Source organism: Anolis sagrei, chromosome 11 (genome assembly GCF_037176765.1).
Source record: "Anolis sagrei isolate rAnoSag1 chromosome 11, rAnoSag1.mat, whole genome shotgun sequence".
Classification (NCBI taxonomy): Eukaryota; Metazoa; Chordata; class Lepidosauria; order Squamata; family Dactyloidae; genus Anolis; species Anolis sagrei.
In genome coordinates this window covers 30,166,716-30,182,284 of record NC_090031.1, presented here as the reverse complement: position 1 = coordinate 30,182,284, position 15,569 = coordinate 30,166,716, and the positions used below count along the sequence as shown (strand labels likewise).

General features: G+C 43.7%; 1 protein-coding gene across 1 annotated transcript in view; it reads left to right on the top strand.

Annotated features, from left to right (window-relative positions):
- Positions 1–3,322: 3,322 nt before the first annotated feature.
- The window catches only part of DHX33 (DEAH-box helicase 33), a 19,259-nt gene continuing 7,012 nt past the window's right edge, over positions 3,323–15,569 (top strand). Inside the window, exons 1-9 of the mRNA XM_060756806.2 lie at positions 3,323–3,611; positions 6,484–6,644; positions 8,043–8,270; positions 8,806–8,976; positions 9,340–9,525; positions 11,233–11,344; positions 11,763–11,922; positions 12,784–12,872; positions 13,704–13,831. Of these exons, the coding sequence (XP_060612789.2) occupies positions 3,425–3,611; positions 6,484–6,644; positions 8,043–8,270; positions 8,806–8,976; positions 9,340–9,525; positions 11,233–11,344; positions 11,763–11,922; positions 12,784–12,872; positions 13,704–13,831 (1,422 nt within the window). The 5' untranslated portion in view covers positions 3,323–3,424. The remainder of the gene's footprint in view (positions 3,612–6,483; positions 6,645–8,042; positions 8,271–8,805; positions 8,977–9,339; positions 9,526–11,232; positions 11,345–11,762; positions 11,923–12,783; positions 12,873–13,703; positions 13,832–15,569) is intronic.

The window sequence follows — 15,569 nt, the reverse complement described above, 5'->3', positions numbered from 1 at the left end:
ACCTGTGAATGCAGTTCTCATCCTAGGGGTCGCCAAAGACCATTAGAAAACACATATTTCTGATGGTTTGAGGAACTCCTTTGGCAGAGAAGGCTGAAGATATCCCAATGTGTGAAGTTAAGGGTTAGGGTTGTATATTATTATGCAATTATAATATTATTATACAATAATAATAATAATAATATACAATTATTATATAATTATTATCCAATTTATTTATTTATCATGTCAACAGCTACCAGACATTTGTATTACATTTTTAACAAAAACAAACAAACAGACAAACCACAGAATTTGCAAGCTTGGTAGTTGATTAAATGTCCTTTGACCAGTAGCTGGCCACTTGGAGTGCCTCTGGTGTTGCCGCAAGGAGGTCCTCCATTGTGCATGTGGCAGGGCTCAGGTTGAGAGAAGCCTCCTCGCAGGATTGCAAGACATCTGGGCGTCCCCTGGGCAACGTCTTCGTAGACGGCTGATTCTCTCGCTCCAGAAGCGACCAGAAGCAACTTACAACATTATCCAATTATAGTATTATTATACAATTATTATAATAATATTATACAATTATTATATTATTGTACAATTATAATATTATTATTCTACAATTTAGCGGAGAAGGCTGACGATCTCTCCGTCTGTCCTTCTCTCCCTTTTTGGAAACAGACGGTGAATCCTCCCACCAAAAGCCCTCCTTCGCTGTGATTGGCTGGTCTCTCAGCCAAGGGGAGGGCTGTTTCTGAGACTCCAAGTGGGGAGGGGAGAGCAGGCATGCTCTGTGCATGGCAGTGTGGGCGAGGGAGAGCATGCAAGGCTGGAGGGAGGTTCGCGCCAGTGAGTCCCTTCAAGGCATGGGGGTTCCACGTGGGAAGTTTGGCCCAATTGTATCGTTGGTGGTTTTTAAGGGGCTCTTTGATTATAGGTCAACTATATTGCCCAGCAACTAGAACTCCCAAATATCAAGATGTTTCGAGGGAGTGTGCAAGGCTAGAGGGAGGCTCGCGGCAATGAGTCCCTGAAAGGAATGGGGGTGCTGTGTGGAAAGTTTTGCCCCATTCAATCCTGGATGGGGTTTTGAATGCTCTTTGATTGTAGGTGAACTATAAATCCCGGCAACTACAACTCCCAAATGTCAAGGTCTATTTTCCACAAACTCAACCAAGTATTTGTGCCAAGTTTCGTCCAGATCCATCATTGTTTGAGTCCACAGTGCTTTCTGGATGTAGGTGAACTACAACGCCCAAACTCAAGGTCAATGCTCACCAAACCCTTCCAGTATTTTTTTGCTGATCAGTGGAGTTCTGTGTGCTAAGTTGGATTCAATGACAACATCACCCCCCCCCCACCCCCGACCTCAGCAGTATTCAAATTTGGGCATATTGGGTATTTGTGCCAATTTTGGTACAGTGGATGAAAATACATCCTGCATTTTAATTAAATAAACAAGCAAAACAAAAACCAGCTATTCAGGAAGGCAAGCCAAATACCGTGTCCATTCTAATCTATGAATTATATAGTCTTGTATATTGTGTGTTGGTGTTTACATCTCTGTTCTATGAATTATAATAACATTGTGTTATGTCTGTGTTTTAGTTCTGTTGTGCTCCACTTTGAGTGGGGGTAGAACAAGGTTACAGCAAAATTATTATAATTACCCCAAATCTTAGTATTATACTAAATTCTATCTGATCATGGAATCCAAGCAAGGGTATTCCAAGAGCAGAGACATAGCAATTATTATTCCTATCCTCCTCCTGATCTTGGGATCTAAGCAGACAACATTACTGGGTTGTTGTAGGTTTTTGCACTGTATGGCCATTTTCTAGAAGCATTCTCTCCTGACGTTTCACCTGCATCTGTGGCAAGCATCTTCAGAAGTTGTGAGGTCTGTTGGAACTAGGAAAATGGGGTTTATATTGTATATCTGTGGAATATCCAGGGTGGGAGAAAGAATTCTTCTCCTTGGAGGTAGGTGTGACTATTTCAATTGGCCACCTTGATTAGAATTTAATGGCCTAGCAGTTTCAAGGTGTGTCTTCTTACTGCCTGGGGGAGTTTCAACAGAAAGGAAGAAACCATGAAAATGAATAAAATCTGGCTACTAGTATTAAAACACACTCTAAAATCATAACGGTAAATAAAGAAAAGCACTCAAAAACAAGGGAACTCCAGACAAGAAACAATGAGGGACAGCTAATCACCTCTTAACAAAGGATTCCCTCGCGCATACCTTGAAATTGCTGGGTCATTAAATGCTAATCAAGGTGGCCAATGGCAACATTCACACTTGCCTAAAGCAGACAAGAGTTCTTTCTCCCACCCTGGACATCATTTCACAAATATACAAACCCCATATTCCTAGTTTCCAATAGACCTCACAACCTCTTAGGATGCCTGCAATAGATGCAGGTGATACGTCAGGGGAGAATGCTTCTGGAACATGGCCATATAGCCCAAAAAATCAACAACCCAGTGATTCTGACCATGAAAGCCTTCGACAATACAGACACGTATTATCCTAAATCAGAGAAAGATGATAATTATTATATTTTTTATTTATTTGCGACATTAATATGCTAAGTCCAGTCATGTCCGACTCTGGGTGTTTGTTCTCATCTCCATTTCTAAGCCAAAGAGCCAGCGTTGTCCGTAGACACCTCCAATGTCATGTGGCCGGCATGACTGCATGGAGTGCCGCTATCTTCTCGCCGGAGCGGTACCTATACATCTACTCACATTTGCATGTTTTTGAACTACTAGGTTGGCAGAAGCTGGGGCTGATAGCGGAAGCTCACGTCGCTCTCTGGATTTGAAACAGTGACCTTTTGGTTGACAAGTTTAGCAGCTCAGCAGTTTAACCCACTGCGTTACCAGGGGCTCCCATTATAATATACATATTATATGTATGTACATATATGTATATACAATATATTATATTACATTATATTATTAGCATAGCACAGGAGACAAGATGGAATTTCATATATTATTACTACTCCTCTAAACTGTGGAATCAAGTAGATTCCAAGATCAGACAAATGTATTATTATTATTACCCTATTTAAGACTTTAATTGTCTGGCCCTCTAGCCCTTTATTTACATTTTGAGCCTCCTTTTCCCCACTGCGGTGCACCTCAGGGCCTGCAGGGGGAGCTCTGCCTCCCTTTTTTTCCGCAACGCGCATGCGTGGCTTGCAGATGCTAGGCTAGACAAAAATACATTGCCTCAGGACCTATAGGGGGAGCGCTACTTTCCTTCTTCCCGCAACACGCATGCGTGGCCTGCAAAGGCGAGAAGCAAAAAACACGCATGCGCATCCTTTAGAGGCCTGCAGGGGGAGCTCCGCCTCTCCTTTTTTTCCCCCGTAGCGCGCATGCGCGGCCTAACGCGAGGCCCAGAAAATACATTTCCCGCAGAGAGGCCGCCATGCCGCTGGCGAAGCGTCAAACCCCGCCGGCCTCGTCGTCGTCCTCGTCCTCCCTCTCCTCCTCCTCGTCGTCCTCGTCTTCGTCCTCCTCCGGGATAGAGAGCCAGCGGCGGAGCCTGCCCATCTTCCAGGCCCGAGGCGCGTTGCTAGGGCAACTGCGGAGCCTCGAGTCCGCCATCTTGATCGGTGAGGAAAAGCGGCGGAGGAGGGGCGGGGCTTGGTGCAGGCCACGCCCCCATGCAACAACCAATGGGGAAGGGCGGGGCGTGTGGCCTGGCCCCGCCTCCATTCCAAGACCAAAAGGGGCGGGGCTTTTCCTACTAGAACAGGCATGGGCTAACTGGGGCCCTCCAGGTATTTTGGACTCCAACTCCCACAATTCCTAACAGCCTCAGGCCCTTTCCTTTTCCCCTTCAAAGGGAAATACATTATATATACAATATATGTGTGCATAATATATTGTGTGTGTGTGTGTGTATTTATTTATTACTAGCTTGGGGACCCGGCGCTGCCCGAGTTATTAGAGAAAGTGGGTAATGGTGGTCCTGTATGCCAAGTTTGGTCTTTATTGGTCATTGGATGACGGTTGCATTGTTTTCAGGAAGTGAGTGAAGGTACTTGAAGTCCCATCATCCGAAGTCCATCCTCCTTCAAACTGCAGCAGGATGCAGAGTGGGTCATGGGGGCTCTGTGTGCTAAGTTTGGTCTTTATCGGTCATTGGATTAGGGTCGCAGTGGTTTCAGTAAGTGAGTAAAGGTACTGCAAGTCCTATCATCCATGGTCAACCCTCCTCCAAACAGTATCAGGATGTAGAGTGGGTCATGGGTGTTCTGTGTGCCAAGTTTGGTCTTGATTGGACATTAGATTAGGGTTGCAGCAGTCTTGGGTAGGGAGTGGAGGTACTTGAAGTCCCATCATCCATGGACTGTCCTCCTCAAACGTGCACCAGGATGTAGAGTGGGTCATGGGGACTCTGTGTGCCAAGTTTGGTCTTGATCCGTCATTGGCGAGGGTCTCAGTGGTCTCAGGAAGTGAGTGAAGTGACTTCAAGTCCCATCATCCATTTCCATATTTTTCCAAACTGCACCAGGATGTAGAGTGGGTCATGTGGGCTCTCTGTGCGAATTGTGATCCTGATCCATCACTGTTGGCAGTTGTAATGGTCTCAGGAAGGGAGTGCAAGTATTGCAAGTCCCATCGTCCATGGTGCATCCTTCCCCAAACCGCACCAGGATGTAGAGTGTGTCATGGAGACTCATTGTGCAAAGTTTGGTCTTTATCGGTAATTGCATGAGGGTTGCAGTGGTCTCAAGAATTGAGCAAAGGTACTGCAAGTCCCATAATCCAAGGTCCATCCCCGGCCAAACCACACCAGGATGTAAAGTGGGGCATGAGAGGTCTATGTGGCAAGTTTGGTCCTGATCAGTCATTGGATGAGGTTAACAGCGGTCTCAGAATGTGAGTGATGGTACCGCAAGTCCCATCATCCATGGTTCATCCTCCTCCAAACTGCAGTAGGATGTCGAGTGGGTCACGGGGGCTCTGTGTGCCAAGTGTGGTCTGTAATGGTAATGTTCTGACTCAGCCCCTGGCCTTTCCTTTCCTCTCTTTCCTTTCCTCTCATCTTGGAATCTTGGAATTGAGGCTGGCCTATCAGAGACCATATGCAAATTTCCTTCTCATGTCCCCGTTTCTTCCATGAACTCTTTTCACCACCAGGGGCTCCTACTGAAGCTGGCCAATCAGAGACCATATGCAAATAGCACCACTGCGGCAGCCAATCCGAATGTTGGAACTTTCAGGCTGGCCAATCAAAAAGCTGGCACATACTCCTCCCGTCGCACCGCCACACTTTTGTCCGCCACATACAAACTTTCACCTTTATTATATACATAGATTATTTATTTACTTTGCTTATATACCGCTGTATCTCAAGCGGTTCACAAACAGTAAAAACAGTAGAAACAGCAGTGGTTCCATACAACATATAACAATTGACTTAACACATTATCCATAAATTACCAATAAGCAATTACAATGCACCATTATTACAAAAAACAACCGTACCCAATCTTCTCATCATCCAAGCGTAGTCCAGGTTCGTCGCCCATTGTTCCATTCCTATGTTCCATTCCCAGATTGCACTAAATTACTCAAACGCCTGCACAAACATCCAGGTCTTCACCTTTTTGCGGAATACCATTAGAGATGGTGCTAGTCTAATGTCCGTAGGAAGGGCATTCCACAGCTGAGGAGCCACCACCGAGAAGGCCCTATGTCTCGTCCCCGCCAGCCGAGCCTGAGAAGCAGGCGGGATCGAGAGCAGGGTCTCCCCGGAAGATCTCAAAGTCCTGGTGGGTTCATAGGCAGAGATGCGGTCGGATAGGTAGCTTGGGCCGGAACCGTTTAGGGCTTTAAAGGCCAACGCCAGCACTTTGAATTCAGCCCGGTAGCAGATCGGTAGCCAGTGGAGTTGGCGCAACAGGGGGGTTGTATGCTCCCTGCACTCCGCTCCTGTTAAAATCATGGCTGCCGAGCGTTGGACTAGTTGGAGTTTCCGAGCTGTCTTCAAAGGCAACCCCACGTAGAGAGCGTTTCAGTAGTCTAAACGGGATGTAACCAGAGCATGGACTAATACAATATAATATTAATAATAATATGATATTATAATTATATATTTTATATTACATGTAAAATTACTAATAATATTACAATATAATGGCATAGTACAATATAGTAATGTGTAGTATTGATATTGTACTATGCTTGTAATATAATATATTGTATGTATATATATGTATGTATGTATATGTATGGCCCATGAGATCTCTTCCAACTCTTTGATTCTATGATTCTATATGTGTGTGTGTGTGTGTTTGTGTGTGTGTGTATATATATATATATATATATATATATATTGTAAGCTATTCTGAGTCCCCTTTCGAGAAGGGTGGCTTATAAATGTTGAAAATAAATAAATAAGTTGGCCCATACCTGCTCTAGAGTCAAAGGGCTCCCCAGAGGCTATATAGTCCAGCCCTTCACTGTCTCTTGCAGGGGAAACAGGCTCCGGGAAGACGACGCAGATCCCGCAGTACCTGTATGAAGGAGGCATTGGGCGCCAGGGCATAGTGGCCGTCACCCAGCCCCGCCGTGTGGCCGCCATTTCCCTGGCCTCCCGCGTGGCTGATGAGAAGAAGACTGAGCTGGGCAAGCTGGTACGCAAATACATGCAAATATAACCCAAGACGGGTGGGCCGGAATATATGCAAATGCAGGTGGACCATAATATATACAAATACAAGTAGATTGGAATGTATGCAAATATAGATGGGCTGAGATATATGCAAATACATGCAGCATAGAATATATGCAAATACAAGTGGACTGGAATACATGCAAATACAGGTAGGCCGATATATATTAAAATATAGATGGGCCGAAATATAAGCAAATGCATGTGAGCCTAAATATCTGCAAATGCAGGTGGGCCAAAATATATATGCACATGCAGTTGGGTTGAAATATATGCAAATATAGGTGGGCATGAATATATGCAAATACAGATGGGCTGAGATATACGCAAATACAGGCGGCCCGGAATATATGCAAATACTGGTGGGCCGGAATATATGCAAATGCAGGTAGGCTGAAATATTTGCAAATGCAGACTAGGAGACATATATGCGAATACAGGTGTAAATGCAAGTGCACTGGAATATATGCAAATATAGGTTTACCGGAACATATTCAAATGCAGGTAGGCCAGAATATATGCAAATGCAGGTGGACTGGAATATATGCATATGCAGTTGGGTTGAAATGATTTTTATTTATTTTATTAATAATTTTATATAATAATTAACAATAAAATAATTTTATTAATAAATATATTTGAAATATATGCAGATATAGCTGGGCATGAATATATGCAAATACAGATGGGTTGAGATATATGCAAATACAGGCGGCCTAGAATATATGCAAATGCAGGTGGGCCAGAATATGTGCAAATACAAGTGGACTGGAATATATGCAAATACAGGTAGGCCGAAATATATTAAAATATAGATGGGCCAAAATATAAGTAAATGCATGTGGGCCTAAATATCTGCAAATGCAGGTGGACTGGAGTATATGCAAATGTCCAGCGCCTAAATATATGCAAATACAGGGGGGTCCTAAATATATCCAAATGCAGGGAGCCGGAAGATATGCAAATACAGATGGGACTAAATATATGCAAATACAGATGGGCTGAAATATTCGCACATGCAGGTGGACCAAAATATATGCAAATGCAGGTGCACTGGAATTTATGTAAATGCAGATACACTGGAATATATGCAGATACAGATGGCCCAGAACATATGCAAATGCAGGTGAGCCACAATATATGCAAGTGCAGGTGGACTGGAGTAAATTCAAATCCAAGTGCACTGGAATATATGCAAATATAGGTGTACTGGAACATATTCAAAGGTAGGTGGGCAAATGCAGGTGGGCTGGAGTATATGCAAATTCATGCAAGTACAGGTGTCCCAGAATATTTGCAAAGGCATGTGGTCCGAAATATATGCAAATCCCCACTCCTGCAGCTTTTCCCTTCCCTCCAGGTGGGCTACAGCGTGCGCTTTGAGGAGCTCTGCTCGGAGGAGACCAAGATCAAGTTCCTGACGGACGGGATGCTGCTGCGGGAGGCGCTGGGGGACCCCCTGCTGCACAAGTACAGCGTGGTGGTGCTGGACGAGGCCCACGAGCGCAGCCTCCCCACCGAAGTGCTCTTTGGGGTGGCCAAGGGGGCCCAGCGCAGGCGCAAGGAGGCCGGCAAGACCCCTCTTAAGGTCAGACCCTCCCCCTCCTGCAGCCCCCTTTCCCCCTTCCTGCTTATTACTAAGCAAAAACCTGTTTGAGTTGGCAAATTTCCACTTTACGGCCATTTTGGCCCCCTGTTTCCTTCCTCAAAGGAAACCATTGCACCCTATGATATAATATCACTACTGTATACAACCGACATTGTTTAGGTGTTGTTGGACCGCTGCCTTCCTTTCCTTCCCTACTCTTTTGCCTTCACTTCCTTTCCCTCCCTCCCTATCTATGACTACATAACAGGGCCCAGCTATCTAACTGACCCACAGCAGACATCTTGCCTCTCTCCATGCTCAGAGGAGCAGAAAACTCAGGGCCTGGGGAACAAAAGAGTATCAATCTAACACAAGAGGTAGTAAATAAGAGGAGATAACAGTGACAGAGACCTTTTCTCTCCCAACAAACTCATCTGCCTATCGGAGTCCTCAATGAGGACTACATGCTTGTGCTTGGGTCCCAACAAAACAAATACAGTATTATCATGATAATGATGATGATGATTGTGTGCAGGTGATTGTCATGTCGGCCACCATGGATGTCGACCTCTTCTCCCAGTACTTCAACGGGGCGCCCGTCCTCTACCTGGAGGGCCGGCAGCATCCCATCCAGATCTTCTACACAAAGCAGCCGCAGAGCGATTACCTCCAAGCCACGCTCGTCACCATCTTCCAAATCCATCAGGTACCCAGAGGTGGGTGGGGGTGTTCCTGTGTTTTTTTCCACACCTCCTTCCACTCTTAGAATAACAGACTTGGAGGGGGTCCCAAAGGCCATCTAGTCCACTCTTAGAATAACAGACTTGGAAGGGGCCCTAAAGGCCATCTAGTCCAACCTAAAAGTCTTTCTTGTTCAGTGGTTCTCAACCTGGGGGTCGCAACCTCTGGAAGGGTCGATTGCCAATTTCAAAGGGGTCGCAGGAATGCCTCACTAGGCCCTACCTCCCCGGAATGACTACCAGGCACCCCTTTTTTGCGCCCCTTTCTGCGCTCCTTTGGCCCTGGGGCTCGGAATGTCACCAGAATAGACTGTATGATTTCCCCGCAGGAAGCCCCACCGTCTCAGGACATCCTGGTGTTTCTGACGGGCCAGGAGGAGATTGAGGCCATGACCAAGACCTGCCGGGACATTGCCAAGCACTTGGCGGACGGGGGCCCCCAAATGGTGGCCATGCCCCTCTACGCCTCCCTGCCCTACTCCCAGCAGATGCGCGTCTTCCAGGCCGCCCCCAAGGTATGTCACCTAACAATAATAATTTTTAAAAATAACAACATAGTATCAAAAGAATATAATATGTGTCTTTAAGAAGGATATAATATGTAATATTATAAATAATAATAATAATAATATAATATGCAATATGTCTCTTCAAGAGAAATAGAATATGTAATATAATAAGTAATAATATAATATGCAACATGTCTTTAAGAGAGATACAATATGTAATATAAATAATAATAACATAATATAATATAATATGCAACCTGTGTTGCATATTATATTATAATATTATGTTATTATGTTGCAATCTATATAAATAAAAATGTAATGTTTGTTTGTGGGACTCAAAAACCACTGGGCGAATTGACACCAAGTTTGGACACTACACCCCTAACAGACCAACGAGTGACCATTACTCATAAAACCTCTGAATTACACAGCTGAAGAGATTTAAAAAGCCAAAATTTAAAATATATTACAACGCATGCACAAAACAACATATATATATGTGTGTGTGTATATATATATATATACGCGCGCACACACAAATGCACATCTACACACACACAAAACACATATACACCGACTGGGCCACAGCAACACATGGCAGGGGACTGCTAGTAGTAGTAGTAGTAATTTTATTGATTAGCCCTTAGGCCATATCACAATAAGAAACAGAACAACAAGGCCTGACAAGACCTGATCACACTCCACGTAGAAAGTTAAAATAAGACACTTATAATAATACAGTAAATACATATGATAAGACATGATAAAACTGATAAACTGATCAAGCTGAGTATATACATCATATTTCATTATCACCCCTACAATTTACCCCAATCAGCCCTACATATGTGGTTCTCAGACGTATTGTTTTGCTTAAGTACAGAGCTGTTTTATACGTTATTTTTGGGTCTTGGCCACACATAAAATACGTTGTTCTGATGTGAGAATCCCAATACATTGTCCGTTTGATATATGGACCAAGGTGAAAGTCTCTCACCTTTTGATACAATTTGCAATCAAACAATATGTGTGCTATATCCTCAATTTCAGGTGCCCCGCAGATACAACTCTGTTCATTATAAGGGATGCTGTTAAATCTCCCGTTATCTAACCATTGTCTCGAGCTGATCAAATCTGGCTTGTGTGAATACCTCCCTGAGATGTTTTGGTATTTGCATTTTTAGGTAATTAGCAGTTTGAAAAGAACTGCTAGTATGTAATATAAATAATAATAACAACATAATGTATAATAATATGCAACATGTGTCTTTAAGAGGGATACAGTATATAATATAATCAATAATAATGATATAATGTAATAATACACAACATGTCTCTTTAAGAGGGATACAATATGTAATAAAAATAATACATAATAATAACATTGTGTACCAAAATTTGAAAAGGGGTTCTGTTCCTGGTTTGAAAGTGTGATTTCTTGTTTAATTGTGCGGTCCTTAGATTGCAAGTAGTTGCTCTGCTCCAGAAACTTTGTTGTTTTTGTGGCTGCCACAAATTGTGTTGAATTGGTTGAGACTCAATGAGATACTCATTGGAAATGTGGTGTGGGATGTCCCTTCCGCAAAAACAAAGTTTCGGCAGTTTAATCAGTTTGATACATGTCTGTATGATAAGACCAATGAGGAAATGGCATTTATAACCCGGGAACAAAAATCGTAGTGTTTTCCTATCGCTCTTGTTCCTCCGCAGGGTTATCGCAAAGTGATCCTCTCCACTAACATTGCAGAGACTTCCATCACCATCCCTGGCATCAAATACGTTGTGGATACTGGGATGGTGAAAGCCAAGCGGTACACTCCAGGTACGTAGGAATCGACCCCACTCTTGCCAGGAGGCCTGGCTTGGGTTGTTATCGCTCCTGGTCTGTACACAAGTGTAGAAAACTCTCTTGACCCACGCATTCCCCTTGGAGTTGTTGACTGTGCCATAATTATTTCCAATCTTATCATAGTAGATATGGAAGAGTCACCCAAGGCCTTGTAGTCCTACCCAAAGGCCATCCCATTCCCTCTTAGAAGGATACGCTTGGAGGGGATCCCGAAGTCCATCTACTCCACTCTTGGAATAATAGGCCATCTAGTCCAATATAATAATAATAATAATAATAATAATAATAATAATAATAGGCTTGGAAGGGACCCCAAAGGCCATCTAGTCTGCTCTTTTAATAATAGACCTGCACAGCACTGAGTTAAAAGGAGCGGTTTCTGTCTCCCTAGAAAGTGGCCTGGAAGTCCTGGCGGTCCAGCGGATCTCCAAGGCGCAGGCCTGGCAACGGGCTGGACGAGCCGGGAGGGAGGACAATGGGCTTTGTTATCGCCTTTACACCGAGGAGGAGTTTGAGAAGCTTGAGAAGATGACCGTGCCGGAAATCCAAAGGTGAATCATGGAACCATATTGTTGTTTAAACCTGGCCTTTTCTCTCCACCAGGAGGCTCAAAGCAGCTATGTATCTGTTGTTGCTTTTAGCTTTTTAAGTCTCTTCTGTTGTGTTTTCCATTGTTTTTATGAGTGATGGTCATTCGGTGGCCTGATATGTATATTGCATCCAAATTTGGTGTCAATTTGTCCAGTGGGTTTTGATTTATGTTAATCCCACAAACTAACATTACACAAATACACACACACACACACACACACACACATATATATATATGGTTTTGCGCATGCGTTGTAATGTTTTGGGTTTTTTTGGCTTTTTAAGTCTCTAAAAAATACACTAGCCGTCCCCTGCCCCACGTTGCTGTGGCCCAGTCTGTGCATATGTGTTTAGTCTGTGTGTGTATGTATATATGTGTATATAGGTGGTTTTGTGGATGCATTTTAATATATTCTTTATTTTTTGGCTTTTTAAGTCTCTTCTGCTGTGTTTTTCAGTGTTTTTATGAGTGATGGTCACTCGGTGGCCTGAGCGGTGTCTTGTGTCCAAATTTGGTGTCAATTTGTCTAGTGGTTTTTGAGTTATGTTAATCCCACAAATGAACATTGCATCTATCTATATATCTATCCATCCATCTATCTATCTACACATACACACACGCATAAATATAATAATATAATACCAATAATACATAATACAATATAATAATACAAATAATACAAGATTCCTCTTACTTCCTGTTGTCTCAACTATGAATTACTGATAAGTTGGGTATTTGTAATTCAGGAACTGGCTGTATATATAGAAGTATCAAGCCATACCTTCCTCCTCCCTGCCAACATGCCTGCTCTTTTCTGCAGGTGCAACCTGGCCAGCGTCGTGCTCCATTTGTTAGCCCTGAGGGTCCCCAACGTCCTCACCTTTGACTTCATGTCGAAACCGTCTCCAGGTAAAGCAGCTCCACAGGTGTCTGTTGCAACCAGCAGGGAAATCACTTGCAAAATGTGGCAATGATCAAAGGGTATCGCCTATCAGTCCTTCAGCAAGATCCTATAACAGAGCTTTCCAAACTTTCCATGTTGGGGACACACTTTTGAGACCGGCCTCCTTTTGTGAGCCAGTTGTCCGGTTTGACTGGTTGCAAACCAGGGGTGAAATCAAACCCCCTTTCAGGAGTTACATACAATAAGGTAAAAGGGTAAAGGTTTTCCCCTGACATTAAGTCCAGTCGTATCTGACTCTGGGGGTTGGTACTCATCTCCATTTCTAGGCCAAAGAGGCGGCGTTGTCCATAGACACCTCCAAGGTCATGTGGCCAGCATGACTGCATGGAGCACCGTTACCTTCCCGCTGGAGCGGTACCTATTGATCTACTCACATTTGCATGTTTACAAACTGCTAGGTTTGTAAAAAGCTGGGGCTAATAGTGGGAGCTCACCCCGCTCCCCGGATTCGAACCCGCGGCCTTTTGGTCAACAAGACATACAATAAATATGCCTAATAAATGATATATTACACATATAATGTAATAGATAGATATATATCATTGGGAAATATATCAAAGAGGGTGATGATGGTGGGATTTTCTTGGTCGCCCACACTTTTTTCATGAGCTGGTGAAATCATCGTGTCGGCTCAAGCTCACCCTTTTTAAGGATTTCGTCAAGGGATCCCATCAGTTCTGCTGGCTTTGTTATTTTTTTAATTGGCTGATGGCTTTGCTGACTTGTATATAAGAATATATATAAATATATATATTCACTTTGCTCCCTCTGCGCAGAGGCCCTGCAATCGGCAGCCGAACACTTGGTGCTGCTGGGCGCCGTGGACCGGAAGGATGACCAGCTGATCCTGACTCCGCTGGGCAGGAAGATGGCCGCCTTCCCGCTGGAGCCCAAATTTGCCAAAGTAAGCATACCGACTTCTGGGTTTGGGGCCTTTATAGAGACTAGCCATTTGCGGGTGTGATCGTTTGCGGGTTTAAGACGTTCTAACCATAAGAAGAGCTGTTCAGCAGTGGAACTCTCTGCTTCAGAGACAGGTGGAATCTCCTTCTTTGGAGACTTTTAAGCAGAGACCGGATGGCCATCTGCGGGTGGGGGTTTGATGCTGCTTCCTCTGATTGGCAGGAAGAAGTGGGCTGGACTGGATGGCCTTTATGTCATATCAGGTCGCTTTATCTATCATATCAATGGCTGGATGTACATAATAATATTGATCATCATATTGTAAATATTTCAGATTGGTTTATCTATCATATCAGTGGCTGGATGTACATATAATATTGATCACTGTACTGTAATGAAATATAATACTACTAATAATAATACATTATAATATAATAATTATATATTACATGTAATATTGCAGTATAGCGGTATAGTACAGTATAGTAATATAATGCTAATATTGTTCTATGCTAATATATATTGTATGCACAGAGAGATCATAATATTGTAATAAACTATAATATTAATAATAACACAGCATAATAATATAATAAATATATATATTACCTATTACATGTAATTTTACTAATAGTATTGCAGTATAGTAGTATAGTACAATATAGTAATATATAACACTAATATTGTGCTATGCTAATAATGTAATATATTTTATGTACATATAACTTGTAAGCCGCTCGGAATCCTCTTTGGCATGAGAGAGGGCGGGGTATAAATATATCAATAGCTGGATGGCCATCGGTTGGGAGGGCTTTGATGGTGCTTGCCCTCCCTGGCAGGAAGAAGGGAGTGGACTGGGTGGCCTCTGGGGTCCCTTTCAACTCTATATCTATCTTGTAGATCATATCAGTGGTCTGATGGCCATTTGTTGTGAGGGCTTTGATGGTGCTTGCCCTCCCTGACAAGAAGAGGGGGCTGGACTCTATGGCCTCTGGGGTCCCTTTCAACTCTAGGTTACTATATCTCACAGATAATATCATATCAGTGGTTGGGTGGCCATCTGTTGGAAGGGCTTTGATGGTGCTTCCCCCCGACAAGAAGGGGGCTGGACTAGATTGCCTCTGGGTCCCTTTCAACTCTAGGATTCTATCTCATCGATCATATCAGTGGTGGGATGGCTATCTGTTGGGAAGGCTTTGATGGTGCTTGCCCTCCCTGACAGGAAGAGGGGGGCTGGAGTAGATGGCCTCTGGGGTCCCTTTCAACTCCAGGATTCTATATTTATCTCATAGATCATATCATATCAGTGGTGGGATGGCTATCTGTTGGGAAGGCTTTGATGGTGCAGGACTGGCTGGCCTTTGGGGTCCCTTCCAACTCTATGAGTCTATAGCTAATGTATCATATCAGATTGGTTTGTCTGTCATACTAGTGGCTGGATGGCCATCTCTTGGGAGGGCTTTGATGGTGCATCCCCTGCCTGGCAGAAAGGAAGGGGTTGGATTAGATGGCCCTTGGGGTTCCCTCCCAACTCTAGGATTCTATATCTGTCCCATAGATTATATCATATCAGTGGCTGGAAGGCCATCTACTAGGGTTTTTTTTTTTTAATGGTGCTTCCCCTGCCTGGCCAGAAGGGGGTTGGACTAGATGGCCCTTGGGGTTCCCTCCGAATCCTGTGATCCTTGAGGGGGGACGGTGGCGCACCTTTGTGGCCAGGATCTGAGGTGTGCTGCTTT